Source organism: Anopheles gambiae, chromosome 3 (genome assembly GCF_943734735.2).
Source record: "Anopheles gambiae chromosome 3, idAnoGambNW_F1_1, whole genome shotgun sequence".
Lineage (NCBI taxonomy): Eukaryota > Metazoa > Arthropoda > Insecta > Diptera > Culicidae > Anopheles > Anopheles gambiae.
In genome coordinates, this window is record NC_064602.1 from 59,115,909 (window position 1) to 59,141,306 (window position 25,398).

General features: G+C 38.4%; 1 protein-coding gene across 11 annotated transcripts; it reads right to left on the reverse strand.

Moving 5' to 3' along the window:
• LOC1272602 (adenylate cyclase type 2) lies at nucleotides 1–23,694 on the reverse strand. 11 transcript variants are annotated; one of them, XM_061660938.1, is made up of 18 exons: nucleotides 23,547–23,694; nucleotides 20,127–20,330; nucleotides 10,522–10,652; nucleotides 9,798–9,995; nucleotides 8,245–8,787; nucleotides 7,946–8,073; nucleotides 7,305–7,463; nucleotides 6,945–7,077; nucleotides 5,520–6,024; nucleotides 4,636–4,871; nucleotides 4,340–4,566; nucleotides 4,034–4,235; nucleotides 3,677–3,933; nucleotides 3,169–3,331; nucleotides 2,584–2,904; nucleotides 1,585–1,599; nucleotides 919–1,161; nucleotides 1–624 (listed from the first exon to the last, which is right to left on the reverse strand). In XM_061660938.1, exons 2-18 carry the CDS (start codon nucleotides 20,215–20,217, stop codon nucleotides 493–495), a joined length of 3,684 nt encoding a protein of 1,227 aa, XP_061516922.1. In that variant the 5' UTR covers nucleotides 20,218–20,330; nucleotides 23,547–23,694; the 3' UTR covers nucleotides 1–492. The 11 variants fall into 11 exon arrangements, with proteins under 11 accessions (XP_061516922.1, XP_061516924.1, XP_061516923.1 ...); XM_061660940.1 differs by having other exon boundaries at nucleotides 20,127–20,449; nucleotides 23,547–23,670; XM_061660939.1 differs by having other exon boundaries at nucleotides 20,127–20,327; nucleotides 23,547–23,635.
• Between the last annotated feature and the right edge of the window lie 1,704 nt (nucleotides 23,695–25,398).

Consider the following 25,398-nt stretch of genomic DNA (forward strand, 5'->3'; position numbering starts at 1 on the left):
TGACTTTTATAAAGGTTAAATTTATTTGGCTTTAGGTACAATGGAATCGAAGCATAGGTTGATTATGTATACAGTAATTTCATCTAAAAATTTCTTCAAAATAATAAAAAAGCTCTAAAAATGTATTTCCGCGGTAGTGTATTTGTGGTAGTGATGAAACAATGCAGAGAATGGAGTCGATGGAGAAACTATGGGAGTTTTACATTCTATTGTGATAAATGATTGCAAAACTGCAGTGCAAAGTTGACACCAAAGCTAAAGACTATTTTGCCACATATCGAGATAACCATTATGGTTGTTTAATACCTTCATAAGGTACGTAAATGACCAAACGTAGCAGATTACGAAGTTTATGTTTCTATGCTCAATTCTATTCTAAAATCGCATCGTTTGTTTCGTAATACTGATTACGACGTTTTGTGTATGTCTTTGGTGTACGTTTTTGCATGTAACTACAACACTGTCTTTTGGCACATGTTATTTAAACTACGCCTAAATACGTTCATCAAATGGTGTTTTAACAAAGTAAGTCGTCAGAATTCCTTTGCCTTTGACATGAATAGGTCCTCGACAATCGCACGAATAACCTGCTGCCATAAGGACTTTGGCCGTGTTTTCTGTAACCTGTGGATTTTAAGAACGAATGAAAGATATTACGAAATTGAGGCAAGCTAACATATACCATTGGGGTAAATCTTTATTTGTTTCATAGTAATAAAATTGATTCTGCAAAGAGCAAAACATGATTGAAATAAATTCAGAAAAAAACTAATAATAAATATAATTTTTAATATAATGAATACACTCCTGTTTAGAAAACAATACCTCTAATAGTAAACCTTATCTTTCGTTAGAATGTCCATTGAACTCTTTCCACATGCACTTGAACGGAAAAGTTAGCACATAACGTTATATTACCTGTACTCGTCCCATCACTCCACATGAGTCCATACGGGACGCCACGTTAACTGTGTTGCTCCAGATGTCGTATTGTGGCTTTTGGGCTCCTATGACACCGGCTATCACCGGACCATGGTTGAGGCCGATCCGCAACCGGAATCTTTGGAACGATTCACGATTTATTTGATCCAACGCCGTCATGAGAGCAATGGCAAACTCCACTAGCACGACCACATTGTGTTCCTCGGTACGTTTTTCATCCTACACGGGCGGGCGGGAGTTCATCGTTGTGTTGGCCACACCGGAAGAACATTGTTTCCAGTGCGAAGAGAGGGAATAGATAATGATAGACGGATGGTGAAAAATAATGAAATTGAAAAGCTGCTCTAAAAGAGCGCTTATAATGCAGAGAAAATGGCGAAAATAACGATAGGTCATGATGTTGCTGGACGTATAAAAATTGATGGTATAATAACGTCACCGTCCACCGGAAGCAAACAGTAGGGAATACGTGGGAAACACTTCGATCAGTTCCATTAGGGAGTAAAGGTGAGTTGGGTGTAAGTGATGTGCCTCCCTAACGTCATTTAGATGTTTCAACCGTTTACTAACATCCTGGTGGAGGTGACTAAAATCAAAAGTCTAACAAGGTCTACCATTCCAGCAGTTGGTGGTGATACGTACCAGCTCATTATTTTTCTACCGGGTTGGACGTGGAAACAAATGCACAATCATGAAATGGGAAACAAGTGAGTTAGTAAACATAAGTGAAAACAATTCAAACAATTTGTGACTGTTAACAATAACGCTTGTTGAGGTGGTTAACAAACAAAACAAAACACATTTTCTATAAAATTTGGTATACTATACAACGATGTACAAATTCTTTAGATATAGTTTCAGTTTGTTAATTTGGCGAGCACATTACCTAAAATAGGAAGCAATAAATTGGGGTTTCGTAGAAATAAAACTGCCACATAAAACAGACAGCGCAAACATTGATTCTAGGTAATGAAAAAGTTTTATGCTTAAAACGTGGCAGCCATTTTGCCGGGTCGATTTGCATGCGATGGATAATAATTTCCAATTAACTTAAGAAAATTCCTTGGGCGTCGCTTTGCACACGTTCCAGTAATGAAACGAAATGTGCAGAGAGCGGCGACCCAAACAAATAAACCAATCTGCATATTGGCCCATAGCGCTGCGGTTGGTGGTTGTGGCGGTTGTTGGTTGATGAATCAAGCAAACTTCGGAAGCCCTAGACCTTTATGTCCCTAGCCATAGATAGAAACCATTCTCAATTAGGACTCAGTATGAATCCATATTGGTATATATTGAGTTGGGTTGCTATGGGATGGTATTAATGCATACGATTCTAGTGCATCGTCAATTCTTGAGAAAATATCATCAACTAGCATCTGTTTTTAAATTTTACATGTGCAGTGGAAGCACATTTCATAGGGATGTTTTGATATGTTGAGGTAAAGAAATAAAATTCATGCAAAAAATATTTTTGCTTATTGCTATTCATAGCTCATGCGGTATTGAAACAAGCATGCATGCACAGTACAAATCGACTTGGTAACATCAATATAGTACAGTTTCGCGATCCAAGTACGTTGGTAATAGCACCTTTAAACGTGGATGGAAAACAGTAGAATGTATTATAGATAGGGAGCTTACCGTGGCACCCTCTTCCTTGCCGGGGCGCAGTCCGGATGCAATCATGTAGGTACTTCCGATGGTTTTTATCTTCTCGATACCGCTGAACTTAGGCTTGAGCAGAAGCTTGTCAAAGTCGCAGATAATCTCGTTCAGTAACCGTAAGCACTCAAGCCCCTGCTTGTTCACATCCGTTTCGTCGTAGAACTCCTTGTAGTTCGGAATCGAAGCAAACATGACCGCAACAGACGAGTAACTCTCGTGATAAAGCTCCTGCACGGCACGTTCCTTCTTGAGAAAGTGCTGGGCGACGTGCGCGGGCAATATGTTTTCCAATAAAATCTACTCAACCGAAACAGGTTGAGCATACCGGCAAGCAAGTGGAAAAGGGCAGAAATCGTGCGTTGTTGGTTTGTGGGAAGAGCAGTCAAGAATCGGAATACGGTGAGCAGCAAATGTTGCGGTTGGTTGTCCAGAAAAAAAGTGGTGGAAAATGAGCAAACGATTCAGGTTGCATGTGGCACGTCCCGGGCGAATAAATGCATCAGCCACAGGAACGCGATTAATTTATAGTTTTTATGACTCCCGCTGCTAGTAAATAGTTACCTTATTGATTCCTCGCATAGTTTCGACCTCTTCTTGCTCCACCTTTAGCTTGGCTTTCCACAGGAAGTCGGTTCGAGCGGCATATTCACCTTGGCGATCGAGTGTATGCAACACAGCACTTATCAGTAATAGGAATAGCAAGCCTTGAAATCCTAAAGGCCACCTGAGGAAAAGCGTAGACAGCTCATTGAATTTAGCATGTTCTGGGAGGTGGGATTATGTATCTACCAAAGATTACATATTGGAACCATTCTGATGTCGAAATATTATTAGTAAACATTATATTTTGATATTGTTATTCATATTTGCTATGGGATAATTTTTGAATCAACCCGTGAAATTGTCTTGTTTTTGGAATTGGCCTAACAAATTTAACATGTTTATATTGTACCTGTAATTTCTTATTTATTAGTGCAAAGATATTTGATAAAAAAAATCTAATTTATCGCGTTTGCTTTTATAAAGCAAAAAATAGTAACGTCTTGTTGCATTGTTGCATAAAACTTACGAATTGCCCAACGTCCCGTAAGCCTCAAACAGAGAGCTTGTCCATAAGACAGAAGACTGGATAGCGACGAATATTGCCATCAGCATTCCTTTGACAAGAAAGCCCGCTTTCAGGAAAGCGGAGACTGCTGCCAGGCTGATAGCGCACATGTAGAGGTAGACGGGAGCAACAGGAGCAAACTCATCGTCGTACATGATATCCTCGGTGGTGTTGTTCACGAAATGAATGTCGGCTATAACTAAATCGTCAAAGTTTATCTGGCATGGAATGAATGAAATATGGGTTAGTAAGAAAAAAAACACGATGAGCAAGGTATTTTGTTCCGCTTACGAGCTTCAGGCGCAATTTTCGACTTACCACACTGAAAATGGCACAGCTTGCAATGAGTGCTGTGGTAATAAGGAATATTGCTAAACGAAGACCACGGCTGGCAGCTATGACCTGTCCTGGGCCGTTGTTTCCCGGCGGCGAAAGGTTCGACATCTGGTAGTTACTTAAGTATAAAAACAATCCTAAAGCTACAGCTGTTGCGCTGAGTGAACCAATAACGACTACATTGCTGTGAACGTATACCGTTGGGATATTACAGCGCAATACATGAAATAAAATAAACCATTCGATTACATCTATGAAACTAAATTGCCATAAATACGTGTTTTCTACCTTTTAAATACTATGATTTGTATCAGTCCTATCGTCAGGAAAAGAATGAAAGAGCAGATGAGATCAAAGCGAAACGTTGGCTCAGGTTGTGCACGAAAAAGCGTCTCTCGAGCTGTATTCCGGTACCACATAGTGACGGGTTGGAGCTCCTTCGGTGGTCCCCAGCACTTGCATTCACCGCAATACCCATCCTCCGGTAACAGATTCGACTCGATCATCGCGATGCTCTGGAATGGAGCGGTATCAATCAGTCATTGCAACCAGAGGAGAATGTATATGCATCTTCTCACACCTACCGCCAAGCCAATGTTCTTAGCCATTTTGGAGTCGGTGATGTTTGCGAAGGGTTTGTCAGCGCCCCAGCACTCCACGTACTTAGTCATCTTTGATGAAGGGCGAGTGCGTAGCAAAGGTCCTCCTGGTGTGGCTACCATGGGCGACCGGAGACAGTCGATGTTGGAAATCGACATTTTGCGCATATCGCCGAAAATGGAACTCGACGATTTTCGTCGTTCGGCAAATGCAATCAATCCTATCGAAAGCCGAAAAGTAGCGAAAATTATACGGTAGTATTCGGAAAGTGATTGAACGAGATTAAGTCCTTAAACAGTTCTTCGAATTAAAACGAATGGAAAACAAAACGAAAATCTAAACGAGGTATCATGTTCCCGTTGCAATGTTATTCTAGGAAGAATTTACCAAAATTCAATTTAGTTTATAATTGTCCTGTTCCGGGCTTGATTTCAAGATCATTTTTCCCTTACTGACTAATAATACCGACGTCTTGTAGGTAAGCAAAACCCTTACCGATGGAATTAATTCTGTTTCCTATTTGAAAGTAAAGAAAGGCACGAACACAAAGCATTTCCATTGGTGGTTCTGGACAGCCAAATATATGTTTTGCTATGATGGCTCTGAGTAACTCTGAGTATTCTACTGATTAATGCTGCAAAACCGGATCGTCAGATTACGCAATTTATTTTCCAAAATGGAATCGAACCATAACTTGCCTTTACAGGAACTAACACGTCTGCTATAAGACCAACCGACTGTATTATTCGACTCAAAGTTTTCAATTTTCATCGTTTCAACTATTCGATCTGTCTTACACAATAATAACAAGAAAGCATGAAAGATTAAAGGATAGAGCAGAAGAATGCTGCTGGTATCTGCGGCGTACCTTGTACGGAGAGCTTGCGACTTCCGACACGCTCCGGAAGGTGTCCGTTGGTGGTAATTGGTTCGACGGGAAGCGTCAGGCAGGATTTCTTCCTCGATTCTCCCTCATCCGCTTCGCCGGTCTCGTCAGCTGTACCATCGTTATCCACAGTCTCCTCGTTAATGGTGGGCGGGTTAATTTGCACAGTTTGCTTGGAGTTTGGAGATGGCGGTGGCAACAGCCCGTGCCCACCGGATGCAATATTGGCCGGAGATGGTGGCAGCAGTTGCTCCTGCTCCTCGGGAATAGTTATAGGGGAGATGGAAGCGTGCGAGCGCCGAACGTCATCCGGAGTTTTAGGGGCTCGTGGTGTTTTCGGTGTCTTCGGTGGCTCCAAGGCCGGAAGCAGGTGCTCCTGGTCGGGCTCGGTTATTTGAACCATGGTTGTTGGGGACGGGGTGCCGATGTTGGAAGTTGGTGTGTGCGAGTCGGCGGTGGCTGGTTTACCCAAATCGGTTGGAGGTTTCTGTGGCAAGGTTCATGATCCGTTGAAAAACCGGGAAGAGAACAGAAAATTTCATTTCATTAGCCACTCGCCAATCGTTCAAACATCCTTGAGCGCTTTCGGGGGTAGCGACACAAAGGTAGAATTTATGTGCCGCTCTCCGTAATCCCAGGTTTAAGGTTCTATTTCTCGCTTCAACGAAGCGGTCAACCTGATGAGAAGGAAAGTGGGATCACAAGGGTTCGTATTTACATTGTAAGTCTATGTGCTCGGGTTGCGAATCGGGTTGAGCTAAGATTGGCTGGATTTTGTTTAACAATTAAGAAAGGTACGAATAAACACGATTTAATTGCGCTTTCAGAATTGTTTGATTATTGAGAAAAGAATCGCTCTTAATACATTCTTTTATTTACGAGTGTATGATTTAAACTACTGTTTAATGAATATAATAAATGTACGTTTGCTTTATATTTCGTGTAGATGGCTCTTTGTGGCCGTCTCGTAGTACAGTCGTCAACTCGTACGACTTAACAACATGCCCGTCATGGGTTCGATCCCCAAATAGACCGTGCTGCCATACGTAGGATTGACTATCCTGCTATGGGGGGAAATCAATTAGTCACTGAAAGCCAAAGCCCACTAGTGGTACAGGCAGGCCTTGACCGACAACGGTTGTTGAGCCAAAGAAGAAGAAGAAGAAGGCTCTTTGTGGCTCATCTAGGCAAAGATCTTTCATCGCAACAACATTTATATTTAATGTGTTCATCTGGTACATATTAAAATGTAAATAGTAAAAAAAAAAATAATGCAAAACATTGCAGTCAGTTTATAAAGACTTCAAGGGACGAGTCTAGCTACCACTTAATCTTAGAATCGAGGGAGAAAACTCTGTAACCTTTGTAATGTCTGTATAAAGCTAGAACATCGGAAAGGTTCCTTACCTTCGGTGGTACGATAAGATATGTTTCAATTTTATGATCCGCCAAGTAGGACTCTCTGGACGCACCCCCGCCCGGTTCCACCTCGAACATGTCGCCTAGGTAATCCAGCGTTGCCTTTGTGATGTGCACCCGGCTGGAGCGATGCAGATAGTATTTTGTGTGTGTGTGTTTTAAGTCAAAACCGGTACAGTGTTGGGGAAATGAAAGAAAAACAAAGTTAATAATGGGTTAGGAGTAAGGAATCCTTTCCCGGGGCGGAACATAGCAAAACATCGGGATATAAGTTGTCCAGGAAAAGCTGGCGACGAGCGCAATGGGAGCGGCTAGAACGGTAGAAACGGCTAACGATTATGGTCTTACCCTGCAACTCCACCGCTTTCCATATGGTTTGCCAGGGTCACGTCATCACTCCAAACGTCGAACTGCCATTTCCGCAATCCCAGTACACCGCACAGCACGTTGCCAGTGTGGATGCCGATCCGCATGTCCACATTGAAGCCGGTTGCCTCCCGTACGAATCTGGAACGGGAGCAGTATAGAAAATATGATTTCGTGAAGGATTGATGGTTTAGACGTACGCTATAATTCAATTTGGTCTTGTTAGTGTCATTGCGATGAGGTGGAAATGGCACAAGTGCACGGTGAGTGAATGACACTGTATCGATTTTTAAGCCTTTTCTTAGGTTCTAGTCTACCTGAGGGAAAAGCTAATCCTGTGTATACGCTTCATCAGAATTGGTATGCCAATTGTTTTTGCATAGCTACTATATTGAATCACGTAACTGGCAATGTAAAGGAAATCATATAGGTGTTGTTTTATTTCGCACTTGTACAATAATATGTTTGAAGAAATCGAGCAAGGTACATAATTAAAAAAAAAAATGCAAAGCTGCAGTAATATGAGATGGGTTAATAAATCTCTGTATCGAACATTATAACATTGGAGTTGGACAGTTAGATAATAATATTTGAAATATACGTCAAAAAATCTGCCGACTGACCTGATGGCGTCTATCATTTGAAGTCCCATGTTGACACAGTTAGCAGCATGATGTGGTCGTGATACTGGCAATCCGGAAACGCAATAGTAACAATCGCCAAGAATCTTTATCCTGAGACATTGGTTTTCCTTAAATAAAAAAGACGAATAAAATGTACTCAATTCTCATCGAACAAAACATTCTCATATCCTATAGTAAAGAGCGTGCATTCGTTTGGAGCGACTGCGCCTGTAGGGGTAAATATTTGTAGAAAAGACTACAACATTTAATTGAAAATGTGCTAATCTACACATACTTACTTGAGCGATCTGATCAAACCGTCCGAATAACTCATTTAGTGTCTTAACCAGATCGGATGCTGTCAGCTGCTCAGACAGTGGTGTAAAGTTGACGATGTCGGCATAGAGAATGGACACGTTGTTATGTCGCTGCACGTGCATTTCGTGGAATCTCGTCTGAGTTTGTCCGCCGGCTCGCTGGCAGGCGTCAGCCATCTTCAGCATTATGCTGCGCTTCACCTCCGCCGCAATGTAGGCCGGTATGACGCTCAGCAGGAGCTGCTCTTGCTGTTCCCGTTCGCATTCCAGCTTCACTCGTTGCTCGATCCCCGTTCTCGTACCGTCAACTGCGTCGATGTGGGCCGCATCAGACATTATACGGTAGTAGAGACTGGAAACGGAAGCTGACGCTAGGAAGACAGTTTCCGCGAGCAGCTGAGGGAAGAATGTGGGTGGAAAGTCGTGGACTTGCGATAGAATGCGATATCCAATGTGGACGATGCAGAGCAACACAGCCAGCACCACTGATACCGGCCAAGATATTGGTAGCATCGTGTGGACACCCTTGAGTTTGAAAAAGAAACACCAAAAACTTTGTGAAAAATCCGGCATGTTACTTGTTTTTTGCTGTTTTAAAGTAGGGGTTTAAAGATAGGAAACCTACGGCGAGCAGAATTGCTGCTAACCCTTCTTGGTTGATGTCAGCCAAGCACAACGGCCTGGCACTGTGAAAATTTCGTTTTTGTTTGTTTCAAAAAGAACTCATGCAGAGCTTGAAGATATACACTGGATGTAGTGTAGAATTAACGTCCTGCTGTGTGTGTTACCCTCTTGTCATGGCCACATGCTGCGGTTAGAGGGAGCCGTAGTGTCAGGCAGAGTGTGCAGCACTTTGTGACACGAATTGGAATTGGGTATGCAAATGACAGATGAAATTGTACGGGCGTAGAGAACTGTGTTTGCGGAGTAAGAAGAAACTATTTGTAATGAGTAAGTGTTGCATATTAGTTGAAAGACAAAGAACCATAGTTGTTGAAGCTCGGACTGTATGATGTAGAGAGAGAGCGAGTAAGAGCTCTACTGTAAGCTTGTTGAACTTTTTTACATGTGCCGTGTTTCAACGGCGACTAATTAGTCGCTGTTATTCCGTGCATTGCTATGGCATGGTCTTATTCACATCATTATTTGCCTCATGTTGTAACAGGCACGTGAGGGAAAAGGTGTGCTCAGTGATAACGTTAAAAAAGCGCTGAACAATTATGTCATGCATGTCATGTATGAAGAAGTTTGTAGTGAATGTTATACAAAACTACCATTATTTTTAAGCGTTTTATATAAAAAAGCTTTTGCGCTGATTGCAAATAATGAGCCAATAATGCAATCCTAGGAAAGAAACTTGCCGTAGTAATTTTACATGTAATATTTGAATTAAAATAATCAAAAAGAAAGTTTAAATATTAAAACTATCAAATAATTATAAACTATTCTTGTAAATGAAAATCAGACAATAAGAATATATTTAGTAATTTAAAAAGTATGAATAATAAGCACCAACATAAAATTTGTATACTTACAAGTATCAATGCAAACAGTGGCAAAGGCGCGAGCTGTGTACCGACGAACGTGGATATGGCACCAATCGTTCCAGTGGTCAGAATTGCGAAGGAAAGAGCAGCCAGGGGCGAGTTCATCACTGCCGGGAATTGTAAAGCCACCAGGATTCCACATAGCACTGTGGAGGCACCAGCCAGCAGCGCTACATCGGCCAGAATCTATAAATCAACTGTTTTCAATTTGGATCTCGATTTTTCTTTTTCCATATGGTTTGTGTAGGTGTATGGTGTATAGATTGGTGAATAGTGATTCGGTTGTCATGTGTTGCGTTATTCAATGGCGATGAAACATAAGCGCACAGTTATGGTACATGGACGCGTAGGATTACACACATAGTTCATGCATGTGGTAGCACATGAGAAATACAGAAAACAACAAAAAGTAGGTAGAAACAAACAGTGTAAGAAAGAGAAAGAGAAAGATAGATAAAGAGAAATAGAATATTCTTAACAATCGACTTCTTCAAGAAGATTCGTTCGGAAGGAAAGTGTACGATAAATTAAAGGAAACAGTTGATCATGATTGTCAGACATTGTGGAGAGGAGTAGGAGGTTACATTCAGTTTAACGCATAGAAAGAGGAAACGTTTTGGAAAGAGTGCAAACAGGATAACAGGACCACATCAAGAAACACACCGATAAAACGTTGTTACGCCATGAAAAGAAGCTGAAAGTAGCACCTTACCGCATCATGAAGGGCACATAGGACGATTGACGTGATGCAGGAGAGTATCGATATTCCCAGGCCAGTGATGAACAACGATCTTCGCAGTCGTTGCCGATATCTTGTGTAGAGGTCATCTAGATGAGAATTTTCTGTAGGGGTGAGAAGAACGGATGTAATGAGAATTTCAATTTAAATCTATCATTCTAGGAAATGAGTTCAACAAGAGGAATAACGATAGCGAGAAGTTCACAGTACGAGATGAAACTTGCTGTTGATAGGTCTGATGGTTGGTTTGGTCAAAGATCGAAAATATAGAGTGAGGGGTCGAAATTGCCATCTGAAAATGTTATTCAGACCGGTTCCTGCTTCAGCATTCGAAACAAAATTGCCTATTGAAGTAGCAAAGTGAAAGTGACAATGCAAGGAATGAAATACTGAATGTTCAATGGGATATATTGCCTTATACGTCATGGTCAATCAAACGATTGGATTTTTCTCATGATTGAAACCTAATGACCTTCAGAAAATTGCAATGACAAATATCCTCTTCTGAACTGGCAGAGAGTGTCTACTTGATATCTTTATGAATAATTAGGACAATATCTATCTATATCTATCTATTAAGATATCTTTAAGTGTACAATGTTCGTCAATCATCTCTTCGATGTTTCATTACATATTTTATAAAAAAATCAATATGTTATAACCAATAGTTTGAATTCTTTCTGAATAAAAAAAACCAATAGTTTGAGAGCTACAAACCCTACACAGCAAATTTTCTCATCCTGCTTCAGTAAAGTTTTTTACTGAAACGGTTCAGTAATAGAATATTTTACTGATTTTCAGCATGAATGTCATGTTTTTACTGACTTTCAGCTGAAGACTGAAAATCAGTAAAATCTCAACTGAAGACTGAAAATCAGTAAAATAAGTGTCAAATAAGTCGTTTCACTGGATATCAGTAAAACAAATGACTGAAAATGCAGCAATTCATTCTGTCAAATCGACCTGTCAGTCAGAACATCAAAACAAAACAATGCGGCACCTACTTGCTCGTGATGTGCAAAAAGTTGATTTTGTAGGCGCTTACAGGCACCCTGGTGAAATTTCAGGTGATATTACGGCTTACGGGATTAATTTAAAACAATTGGCAGCCGTGTTGGTGTGTAAAATGTTTGCTACAATCCACTGTGCTTGCTGAGATTGCGTGGTGTCTGTACAGTATAAAAACTGTATAAAACAACACAAAACATGTATGAATATGAACTGCGGGACTGGCAATATCAGATCTGGTCCTCCACGGTACCAGGCAACCGGATACTCAGTCCTTATTATGGACAGTATACATGAGGTGTGAACCCATGGCGAGCATGGTCTTAAGTTGTGAAAGTTAACGACTGTACCACGGGACCACCCCCATTTGAAATGGTATAGTGAACATATCAAACATTAATTGATTTATAAAGAAATCGCAAAAAACTCAAAGTTTAGTTATGCTATGTATGTGCACATTATAATTCAAAAGCATTTGATGGAATAAATAAACAAAAAATTATAATAATTTAATTTTTATTTTGTTTGATATGAGTATTGAAGATATTGATTAATGAGAATAGAGAGTTTAGCACTGCACATTATGAACTATACCGTGAAATCTGATTACTTCAGTTGCCAATTTTGCATTGTGTTAGATCTTTGGAATTTTTATGATAAATAGTTTATATTAAGGAATTTAAGCGACGTAAATTATTCATTTTTTTCAATTTAAACAGTTCTTGCAGTACTTTGGCCAAACCTACTAAAAAATGAGAAAACATTGCATAGAATTGAGTTCTATGCAAATTGAGAAGAATTTGAGCTGATGTTTGGAAAAGATTCCATTTTATAAAATGTGCTTTAAAAAGTATTTGTTTTTATAATATCGTTGTTTGGTGGTACTGCGCAAGGATAATAAATAACGAGTTTGTGAATAACATGTTAGAAATCTAAATGTTGAGATTGAGAAAAAAAGTTTATTTGGCCAGTTATACCAGGTCATACCAAAGAAGACCAGAGAACATTTCATTATCCTAAAAAACTTACAGGATTTCTCTAGCCAGTTCAACACTGTAGGCTTCATTTCCAATCCGTTAAATCTCAATTCAACATTGTGAAGTGCTTGTTGAACGTACATAAAGCAAGTAATGACAGATCATTCGAGCTTCTATTGTTATTGTTATTGAATTGTTTGCTTATGGTGTTGAGCTGGCTACAAAAACCCTGTAATTAATTATGAACTATTATCTCGAACAAATTTTTGATCACTAACAACATTTTTCATAACGTGAAGAACGATTGTCTTATTTATATTTTAAATACTTCATTAAAGGCCACGTTATATGTCAAACATGGAAAACTAATTTATTTAATTTTAATTTAAAAGAGTATTACTGTATCTAGAGTCTAGAGTCTAGACCATGCTGCTTGCCCTAAATAATTAAATTGATTTACGTCATAGATGAATGAACAGGTTTTTCCATAAAACTAAAATAGGCCCCGCGTAGATGGTTTGTTTACCGATCAGAATATCAACAAAATTGTAAGAAAATTGAAAAAGTACGAAGAAGTATTTTTGCGCGCTAAAGTTTTTGTTGATATCGAGATTTTTTGATAACTGACACGCTGTTTTTGTTGAAGCACTCATGGTTCTTGATGTCGAGAGCAACATCAATATTTGCTGAGGTTTATTTCCGAATCAGCTCTCAAGAAATCTCGTTATTGCTTGGCTTGGTTTTTAGGATGAGTTTAGGTTAAATAATTGGAATTGAAGATCAATTAGAATGATTTATGTAATTTAAATCATGACATGCTGTGACATGATGATGATGAACAACAAATTTGATGAAAATTGGCAGAACCGCTTTATTTTTGGCAAACCTTTATTTTTTCATTGGCAAAGATGAAAACTATCTTAACTTAGCAATAGTTTTACTAGTTTTTTTTACGATTTAAATATAGCTAGGTTTGTTTTGCAAATCGAAATCTTTCTTCTTTTGATTAGCTCTTCTGGTCTTATTTAAACATTACAGTTCATATCGGTAGTGTGCACATATGTTCTTCGCGGGATTCACTCGATAATTTTTTGAATGTTTCGCCTAAGCTTTTTTATTCAGGATAAACTGTCCGTGTTAGATGCATTGCTTAAGTTCTCGTGATATTTAAAAACGGGACTTAAAGGAACTTCTATAAGGGATTAAATCCTTATTGATTACTGATATCGGTTTGATAAGAGAGTATTATATGTACTTGTACAGTTACTGTCTGTATACTGGTTTCCATACCACTCTCAAATATACTACGACTTTAAATATTCACTTTACACTGTTCACATCATGATATTTACATTATAATAAGAGAGTCTGTGTTCTTGTTAAAAAGACCAGCACAAGTAAAACGGTCTGCACGTTGATGCTTTCTGAGCCATTCCGAAATTGTTAACTAGTCTTAAATCTCAGGAGCAAATATGCACCGACTCATGTTTGGGTACCGTAAACAATATGCAAATAAAACTCAGTCAACAACTATCTTTAGCATGTTTTAAGTGGAAAACATATTTGCATGGTTAGACATGCCGGAGGTTGAAAGCATTAACAGAGGTTAGCCTGCAAAAAGGGAAACTTAGAGATTATTTTATTATGGTCAATATTCTTATGCTGACTTCATATAACTTATAAAAGGATATTCTTTGAGGACTAGCAGCATAAATATTACAGAAGAGCAATTTTAAAAATCATAGAAGATTGAGCTGGTACAGTTGTCAACTCGTACGACTTAACAACATGCCTGTCATGGGTTTTACTGTAGAATGCTATTGTAGAATGATTAAGTCATTAGTTTTTATAACATTGAAGATTTTATAACATTAGTTTTTAAAGCAATTTTCTTTTTTTTCTATATTTATGCTGGTTTATTCCACACAACATATTATGTTTTTTCAGCATTCTAACATTTTATGCATATTGCAAATATATAGTGTTATGAAGGTGCATATTCAGAGATTTAGGAACAAACAATACAAACATCGATTTAACTAGCCTAGTTGTATATGTCTGTGAAGTTAGATTCCTACTTATTCTGTGCATACTTTGACTGTCAATCGCTTCCAATAGTTTCTCATGCCATCTTCCATGAAAATTTGGTTACAATTTCAGGCTATTGATTTAAAAATAAATATACATACATACATACAAATTATTTGTAACATCCCATCTGTGGATGGATGTCTGTATAAACAAACTCTTCATTTTTCATATAAATATATTGAGAGTTTAGAATTGCATCAAGTAGGTTCTAGAACAAAGAGGCAAAAGAGATCCATGAGGCCCAAAACCTCTATAATTCTACAATAACAACAACTACAACCTATCGAACATAGCATATGCGAGAATGGTGAGAACGGATGAGAGCCCGTACATCTACTAATAGACACCATCATATTTTTGGGGTATGGTTTCTAAGATTATTCGTTCATAGACAGCAATATATATTAATAGCTATAACAACATGCTTAAAATATAATTGACAGAAAAAATCAACGTCTGATGTAGTTTTATTTATTGTTAGTCCTGCAATGACAGGGAGGTATGGCAATATATTTTCTTTAAAAAAGCTTGTTTTAACTGATTAGTTAGAGTTCATTAGGAAACTGTAGTGAATGAATGAACTGGTATGTATTGTTTGGTTAATAAAAATAGAATGATTGAAATGAATACGTTGGAGTTCAGATTGATGTATACAGAGTAAGATTCATTGTGAAGTGTAAAATTGATTGTTTTGTTATTATAAATGCGAACAAAGTAATGTGTGTATGTGTTGTAAAAAAGGAATACAAAGTTTAATATTTGAACGGCTTTTTTGGATCCTTGCGACTGATTTTTTTAAAATAATTTTTTGTAGATTATCCTTTGTTCAAAACAGTCCTGTTTATTAAATATATTATGCTACGATTATTCACATACTGATAATTTCATAGCCTTATGTTTAGGTAAACTTTGTTTGTGAGAACTAGAAACGAAACTAGCGCTAGCTAGCCATAACGATAAATTCGTTTGATAAATGAAACATTGAAGCATACCATTAATTACCTCGTAGAATGAGTATGTTCACTGTTACACACTAAATATGAATACGTATCTACATAATACGCAAAATATACTATTTAACTATCAGCGGATTATTAAAACATAGTAATTGCGCAATACTAATTATCGATGACATGAACACGTGAACGCATATGAACTCCGAAATAGACACAAAAACAGTTCAGAGCTTATATCATTCGTTATAATACTAACATCTGAATAATTTTTTCACATGTGTATGTGCAATGGTAATGGTGTCCCTGAAGTGTAGGTACATGATTAATTGTGGAAATGTGAACCCTCCAAATCACAGAGAAAAGATATCTTTAGATTTGGGACAAATTTTCAAGAAGCATTGCCATGGCCATGATCTTGCGTGAATTCATATTTTTGGCATCGCTTTCGGCCATTAATGTCATTATGAAATGGGGAACGAAAATTTTCCGGAGAAAGCCAGATAGATTGCGACATCTGGTAATTGCCTTTCGCTTTTTAGTGCGTTGGTAAATTGAACGCATAATTAGATGTAAATTGGACCTTTTGAAATGAAGCATAGCCTGTACAGCCACTTTTGACTCGCCACGGCCTTGAAATAATGTAAGGAGTCTGTTTTAAAATCTTTTAAAGGCGAACTATTTTCTTCATTTTTTTGTAAAAACAATATAACCATCTTCAATAAACGTCTTACACTCATGACATATTATAAACAATATGTTATAACACAGAAATAGCTTATTTATTAAGTATCATTCAATTTACAATATGCGTTAAAAAGCTTATTAACCTGTAATAACGTCCTCTGCTTTATCATCATCGTCATCCTCGTTCGGTTCTATTTCTAATTTATCCATTGCACACTTCCTGATTGAACCACTTAGGTAAGTATTGAAAGAAAGAATCACACGCTCTGCAGCTTAATCTTTTATCCAAGAGATGCACATGAAGCGATGTATAGTAGAATGACTGTATACATAGTGCACTGATTTCTTCACAATAATAACACTTTTTTCACTGATTTATTCACAATTACTCAACGTTTTTCACTGTTTTCTACACTCCTACATAATCCTACATATGGTTAATATGAAACACCAAGAAACAGATCATTGATGCCCCATTTTGCATTGTAAATAATCTCATCACTATTTCATTAAGCAAAACACATTTTGAATTTTTCTCTCTTAATAAAGTTTCTCTTTTATACTAGAAATTTCCTAGTACAACGTTACACTTCACATAATTAATTCTGACAAATATGACCAAATATGGTTTTGGAGAGTATTTTATAATTCACAATATTTATGTAATACAAAATGAACAAACAGGAAACAGCACTTCAATTGGATTTGTTTTCACACTGTAAAAACAAGCTAAAATGATAGACATATTGATCCTTGCATAACAAATAATTGATACCGTCGTGGGTATAGTTGGTAGAGCACAAAAACCAATCATTCCATTAAAATGAAGAGTGTCATGCCTGAATGGTCGAAGCAATTATGCAGTTGTACTTGCAGATTCACTCACGTTTACGAAGCGTTTGATTAGTGCTATTATCATTTAACTCGCAGGACGTAATTGTTAATTTAATTGCAGGACGTATCAACAATTATCCTATCAACACAATCTTCCGTAGCACTGTAATCGAACGGCAATCATTCACTTGTAGTACCATCGTGGTTCAAATTATTCCAATCCATAGGCAGGTTTGACTAGTAATAAATCAATATTGATACTATTTTTATTTGCGTTGCTTTTAACATCAAGCACAACACATTCACTTATGTTAAGTAGACTCTCTTATCGATGTTTAAAAATGTGTCACTTTATGTCACTTTTTTATATTTTGTGTAACCGAAGGCACAATGCTGATTGGTACGTGCAGAATAGAAATTTATTTATTTTCTCGCACTCAAAATCTACCCTTGATACAACATAATGACACAAGTGCCTGCACAATAGAACTGGAAGCTATAAATATCCTGTTTGAATGAAGCAGTCAACTTGAAAACATGTCAGTCATTGTTGGCACGGCCAACGCGTTGAGAGAGGCGCAGTTTGGTACATGGTACGCCGGGAGTTCTGGAGAACACAAACTGAGAAATCTCACGAGAAATAAGAACCGTTTAAAGTGGCGGATTTTGCGATATGATACTGCATCTACGACTGGGTGCACACTCGCCTCTACCATCGAGCGCGTCGATTTGTAACCAAGCTGTCAACAGCACTGCTGCACTGTGCACTCGAGCTGAACGAACGTACTGGTCCAATTACAAAACTCATTTAAAGCCCTTTGCCTGTTACGGACAAGGAACGGTTGTTTGACTCATCGTTGCGTTCCTACCCTCGAATGGCAAGTTCGAAACACTTCCGGTAGCCGAATACGAGTGTAAAGTACACCGAAAGACTGTCTAACACCACATCCAACGACCTACTGAGCGGATCCCAGTACGAAGGGCACAATTTTTATAGATGCACAGTACATGTGGCACCGCAAACAGGTTCGTAAACCCGAATGGAGAACCAGACATTGCCGAGGAACTGTTGCACGCTGGTTTTTGTGAGTGGTTGGGTGGGTATAACGGTTGCAGAACGGGCTTCACATGGGGATGGTTGGAAGGGCTTCGTATTTTACGAAACTGCTCGCCTGCGCAGTTCGTGCCGCAGCGAGAACGCGACCCACCGTGAGTTAAAATAATGTACAAAAGCGCACTTCGCAAGCAACACGTGCTTGGGGCAGTTCGGGTTTGTTTTTTTTTTGTTCACTCTTTCAATCTTTTTCCCTAAAGCCACATTGATTTGTATTGTACGAAAGGATAAACAAACTTGTGTTGTTTAACATCAGCTACAGTCGAAATACCTTTGGATCAGCCTTTGACAGCGCTGTCAGCGAATCCTTAGCACAATCACTGCGATGAGGTCACTTTAAGGTCGCTGGTGTACAAGGCCAGGGTCATGGTCTTGCTGACTTGGATACGTTTCCATTCATAAATACTGTTGAATGGCATAAACCCAAAACCATATAACATTCTTCAAAAAATGTGAACTACTTGAAATAGATGTTTACTGTACTATCAATTTGATATTATTGAAAATATGGGAAATAAGTGTTTATTGAAATTGGAACAGGTTGTATCAAAAATTACATTTTCCAAATGCTGCAGATAATAGTATTTTTGGTGTTGAACACATGTTTGAAACTTTTTTTTCTTCTCCAGAATACAAATAAACGATTCCACGCTCTAGAGCTTACATTATGAAAACTTTGTGTGCGGTATGTGTAGCTCCATTCACCATAATCAGCAGTCGGTGGCTAATTAGTATTATCTATGCAAATATGACTACTACCTACGCAACCCTTTAGCGATATTTACAGCTTCAAACTGGTGTTTATATTGTACCCGGCTACATAATGTAAATGGAATGATTTTTTCAATGTTGTATCACGAAGCCAGCCATTTTCTTCTAGTCTAGTAGAGCTCTTTAAACAACACCACGGTGGTGGCTTCATAAATTGAATCAATCCCGTCGAAGGTGCGCTTAAGAGAACTCTTAATCTAGTATCGCCGCATTCATAGCATGATAGGGTAAAACTTTGTCATTTCTCCGCTTGGCATCCTACTTCCAGCAACCACTAACTGCAAGGGTATATCTAAATTGCCATTGTTGCATCCATTTTGCTCGTCTTGCATCCAAAGTGCGCGTGACATAATCAACTTTCTTGCAGTATAGACGAAAGAGAATCAAGTTTTAAGGTGAGGTTAAAACACGGAAAGTAACCTTGGTTCACCTTCCTACTGATCGTTTTGTCCATTAGGGTAATAACTTTATTTATGAGCCAATAGATGAATCTAGGATCAAAATGGCCTACTTGTATGTTATTTGAGAACGTAATTTAGATTAGGTTGTTCATTAAAAAATAAGATCATATTATATGTTTGTTATTGGCAAATATGTCAGAAAGTGTTTTAAGGCTATAACGGACTGTCAGACCTGGCGATGTTTCGGGGCGAATTTTAGGAGTAAAAGGGGAAAAAACAGATGGGAGCACATATAAATAAGAGTGAAAAAAAATGTTTTGGTGCACCATGAGTGCTAATGTAGCAATTTTTTTTTATATTGTTTGGTTATAGCGCCAGTTTCTAACACAATATAAATGTTTTTAGTGAATAAGATTGGAAAGAATATATTGTTAGTTATAAATCATATCTTAAGGTCGATGTAGACCCTGCGTGAAAGTGAACGTAGAGTTTTTTTGCTGTGCTTTATTAAATATTTATCAAAATATGGCTTTCGTTACCCAAAAGAAAGGATATTCAAATCTCCAACTATTTGAGCTGTAAAACATTTTGAAATAATGAATGAAATACATTTCCTTGTGATTCCCGGCTTACCTTATTTTTCATCGTGAACAAAGCGGAGAATCACTAACAAATGCATTTATTTTATCAATGTATGAGTTTAATTACACAACATACATAACATACTCAAAAGAAAACTTACCAGAAAGGATATCATCTTCGATTCGTTCTTGCATTGTTCTGGAATATCTTTCAAACGTCATTGCTGTAGGCATGTTTAGTTCGTATATCATCGCTTGATTCTTAAGTTGAAGTTGGTCACTCAGTCACAATTCAGCAACATACGAATACATTGAACACTATTCTATTTCAACCGTTCAAAGACTGTTGCAACACTCATCATCTGCTATTTGAATTTGGTAGATGAAATAAAATTATTATCTCCTACTGCTCGTAGCAAATGCTGCTTTTAGAATTTGCCATCCATTGAGTTCAATTGATTTGGTTTGATATTCGTTATAAAATCTCCTCGTCGAGTAATTAATTTAAATAAATAAATAAATAAATAAATAAATAAATAAATAAATAAATAAATAAATAAAATGAGTTTTATTGGTTTGGTTTGATATTTGATATAAAAATGTACAAGATCATATGATAGCAAAGCGTAAATATCGACATATTTACTTATTAGAAATGTGCTCTCAAAGTTTCTGTAACCATCTTGAACCTTGGTAAAGATCTGTGGTTGAAAGTGTCATCCGTTCTTCCTGCTAATCGCGGCAAATGACGGAACTGAAGGAGGCCGTTGAGCCCTTTCTACCGGCCAAAAATACCCAAACGGTGAACGGCCAATGGATTATGTCTATAGACCATGAAATTTCCGCTAGACCACCATTATGGTTTAGATTTATTCTAAAACCACCCGTTTTGCTTCCAACATCCCAGTCTTCCATCGTCGCTCGGACCGTGGAGAAACCACGGTTTTGCACTCGATTACTTATGACGCGCGACGAAAGAGTAGGTGACCAAAAATAGATCCAGAAATAAAATGTAAATGAAATAGGGAAATTATGGGACGCACACGGAAGATGCGGTTTTGGTAAATTTTTTCATATTTTGTGTTGTTGTAATAAATGGCAGTGTATTAGTAAGTTCATGAGTAGTCATTCAAGTTTCGTATGAGCAGAGTCGATCTGTCGTTTATAAATAGAAAAAAAATGTAAAATGGTTGCATTACTTTGAAAATAATTCAAAATATAAGCAGTATGACTATTGCACAAAAGCTGCACAACATCATTGGCGAGAGTCATTACTATACGGTGAGCGGTTTCAAGCTACACGGTTTTCAAAAACACCGGCTCTTAGTTTCTATCAACATGTAAATAAACAGACGTAATGGAACACAAATGCAAATAAAAACGTAAACAGTAAACGAGAGCGTATTTCCTTCACTGACTGTCTGAGACCGTAGCAAACGTCACTAGCATTTTTTATACCACCACCGCATTAGTAGCAGCTCTGAAGGCCGCAACATGTGGAACTCACACTGACACACTGGTTTATCATAAACATTTCCGCTGCACGCGATAAACATGGATTCGGGTGGTCGTAAACGATTATCAGCTTGCCATTTTTGCTCAGCTGTTTGAGTGTGTTACATTCTTTTTATTTTTTGCACCACCAGTGCTAAAAGTAATTCACAAGCGAGATTAACTTATGCTTTGAATGTTCCACCACCTCAACGCAATTGGTGCAGAAATACGCTAAATTATCACCACTACAACTACACAACACTCGGCGACGATATTCGTCTTTCATCAGCGAATGATGCTCAGAGCGGACACTTCAACGAAATCTTGTGATCTGTGTTGCACCGCCCGAAGTCGGTTGAGCGCGGTAAATTATTCGTACCATGCTCACTTTGCATCACTCCCATCGAGCTCTCGCTTTCGCTCAGTAGTGGAAGATCTTATTTGAATTGATTACGCGCCCCCTCTTCGAAGATCGCCTTAGTTTCGCTGAACTACCCCTTGCTGTTTTGAGCGTGTTGCGAGTAGGGTCTGGTTATTTTGGCACGTTTCTGTCGCGTCATTTTGCAGCATCGCACTGATATTTAAACACACTATCTCAAATCACCGATCGCCATCCAGCGCTTCCTTATCTGATCGCGAATATGAGTGGCGGTAAGACTTCACTGCCAAGTTTTGATTTTTGACGAGCGTCAATTTCATGCACATAACTGGTAGGGAATACCTCTGTTCAATACCATTAACGCGACCGCATCCAAAACTGTTAAAACGATCACACGCGACAGTGGCGGTACTGATCAAGTCGTGATTAGATTGCTTTTTTTATTTCAATAATCGCGGATCGTTGGCAATGGTGGACTAAAATACATTTACATGAGTGGGGGAATGGATACAAAGACAAGTAAACGGCCTGTTTGAATGGCAAAAATACTGCTACCATGAGTTATTGCCTTCGCAAGGTTAAATGATGTATAATTCAGTTTTGCATATGGTTGTAGTTTTTTTCCGTGTTGTTTCCTTTTCATTAAACGTTTTTGTGTTTTGGCATGTTTGGTAAGAATGTATCAAAAATAATAAATGGTGGACGGTCAGCAGTTTAGATAGACATAACGTTTATATGAGATCAGCGTTGCGCGATTCGTGTTGTCGTTGTTCGCTGTTATTGTTGGTGCACGTGTGCCGCACAATTATCCAGCCACAGAGCTGCAAACTCGTTTAGTACCACAAGCCTGATATGATTTGAGCCTCTACTTGACAGGGTGAAGGGACAAGTCGAGACATACGGCTAGAGACTACGAAGGTGATTTGTTTGAAGTTTTCATTAATTTGCTTTGGGCAGCTGATAAGGTTGGTAGACACAGTTTGTGGTTTCTATTTATGATTGGTAGAGAACAGCTGGATTGATTGCAAAACCAATCATAAAAAACGCGGTAGATGTTGTTGCAAAGTCGGCTACGATCAATTGAGACGAGAAACTTTAATGCATAAGCTGTGTAAACATTCAGAAAAGTTATAAAACAAACTCTGCTTATCAATACTTTGTAGCATCTAGACATCTATCCCTTAACGTCTGAAGTGTAATCGATAAGCACTTTGATTATATTCGTATCGCGTGTAGTACGGTACAATTCAAGATAATATTGAACGAACGAAATGAAACAGGTAGAATAAAAAAATGTTACGTCCGCAATCAATTTTGTTCCGGTACATTGAAACACTTCGCTGGTCAGCTTTGTGCGATGGCCTAACTCGTTGTTTATTACGCTAATTTTTTTTCTCAGTTTGAACCATACAGCCGACGACGCACGATGCTGCTATTTTCACGAGTTGCGCACGACGTCGCATTCTATCCTTTCGTTAGCAAGTGACCGTGAATGATGAAATATGGAGGCGTGTTGTGATGACGCCTGGCGTCATGTTTATTAGTTTTTATCCGGCCTATCCTATCACTTGCAGAATTAACTTCACTATAGTTACGAGTCATTGACTTCCTCACGGAACGAACGATAAGCACAAGGTTCAGTTAGGACAATCTAATGCACACGTGATCACCAGTGTTAGGTTTCTTCGAAGGATAACTTTAATCTTACTGTTGTTTCTTTTTAATTGAACGAACGAACGCGCACAGCAAACTCAGTGCCAGGTTTCCGAGCTGGTCGCGAAGCAACTGTCGTCCTCCATCCTAATGAACCGCAGCAGCAACGGTGTAGCAGTTTGGCGAGATAGCTGCGCGCATGCGGTAGCTGCTTGCCGCATTACGATAGTGAGAGTGCGATTAGAGTACAGTGAGTGCGCAGTTTTAGCATCACTGCTAGTGCAATTGTACAATCGAGTGTATTAGATTAAAAAAAAAATCATACTCAAACTACATGTTCAGTAAAAAAACTTATTCTTCAATATGTAGAAGCGTTGCTTTTGTTATGTGTTTTGGATATGAAATATATTATCGTATAAATTGGTAGCGCATAGTACTTTGATGTTGCTAATGTCTGTCTCCCCACCTTACCACTTTGGCGTATTCTTTTTTTTCGCTTTGGCTCGAGTTCAATCAGCTTGCTCTGCACGCAGCATCATTGATAGTTGGCACCCACACATTGAATCGTTTGGGAATTGGGGATGGAATTTTTACACCTTTTTTAACTTAAATACATTTTCTTTTTTTCCAGTAATCAGAATAGATGTAGCATTCTGTTTCTGAAGCACACTTTTGACCATTTTTCACACTTTCTCAACATCGATTCCGTTATTTGTTTTGTTTATGTTGCGACATATGCGCCCAGCTGTTTGTTTCAATGCGGCTCTGCAATTCTAAAAACAAACAACAATCATTTTTATGAGATCATGGCGTGAAACGAACGGATATAATTTTCTTTTTAAGCATGATCGTTCTTGAAACACCTGTTCATCTTTAGTAAATATGAAGATTTTGGAAGAAGTTGTATAGCTCCGTAACTTTGTTGTTCCGTAATTCCTTTATTATTTTTCTTATTGGTTTAGTGCAGTGGTCGGTAAACTTTGCAACTGAAAAAGCCAAATTATTAAAAAAATGTTCGTAGAGATTGTCACGAACCAAATTGTCAAACTAAGAGCAAAAATGGGTGATTTTTTTTTTATTAAAACAATACAATAGCGTGAATGGTCTATGGAATATACGAACGGTTAAGACCCGCTATCTCTCTATCAAAGTACTTTGCCGATCGCTGGTTTAGTGTATACTGCAGGTATCTTTTGGCGCGGTCCGTATATTGTTAACATTTTAAACAACTTTGTATGCCTTGAGTTGTGTTCTTCTACTATTTGACACAACGTCTTACGCGGACATTCCGGCCTATACATGCTTTTGAGACCTTTTCAGTAACACGCAGCCGGATAACCAGTCCTGGCTACGTGGGGATGGGTCCATTCTAGATTTGGACCCACGGCGGGCATATTGTTAAGGTGAAGTTCCTAGGACTCAAACAACTTTAGAACAGACATCTTAAGCTTAAAACGATTGATAATTTGATGCATTTTTAGATTATGTTATGCATCAGATGTTATGCCGGTCTCGTAGTACAGTCGTCAACTCGTACGACTTAACAACATGCCCGTCATGGGTTCAATCCCCAAATAGACCGCGCCGCCATACGTAGGACTGACTATCCCGCTATGGGGGGGAATCAATTAGTCACTGAAAGCCAAGCTCACAAGTGGGTACAGGCAGGCCTTGATCGACAGCTATTGTTGAGCCAAAGAAGAAGAAGTTATGCATCAGATAAGAGGTAAAAAATACTAGAGTAAAAACTTTGCAAAATAACAAACAAATTTAATTTATTGTTTCAATGCATTACGTACTAATGAAAAACGGGTTTTTGTAGTGAAAATTGAGTTGTAACCAACAGGCTCAATGAAAATAATGGTCTCGAACTAAAGCATATACAATGCAGCGGCAACATTATTCCA

Bases quoted from the DNA above. Each gene is read 5' to 3' on its own strand.
- LOC1272602 (XM_061660938.1), bottom strand. From the start codon at position 20,217: ATGATATACGAACTAAACATGCCTACAGCAATGACGTTTGAAAGATAT. The intron at 7,078-7,304 runs GTAAGACCATAA...GCATCGCTCCAG, and splicing joins GAAAGCGGTGGAGTTGCAGG to CCGGGTGCACATCACAAAGG. The intron at 3,934-4,033 runs GTAAGTCGAAAA...ATTCCATGCCAG, and splicing joins GCTGTGCCATTTTCAGTGTG to ATAAACTTTGACGATTTAGT.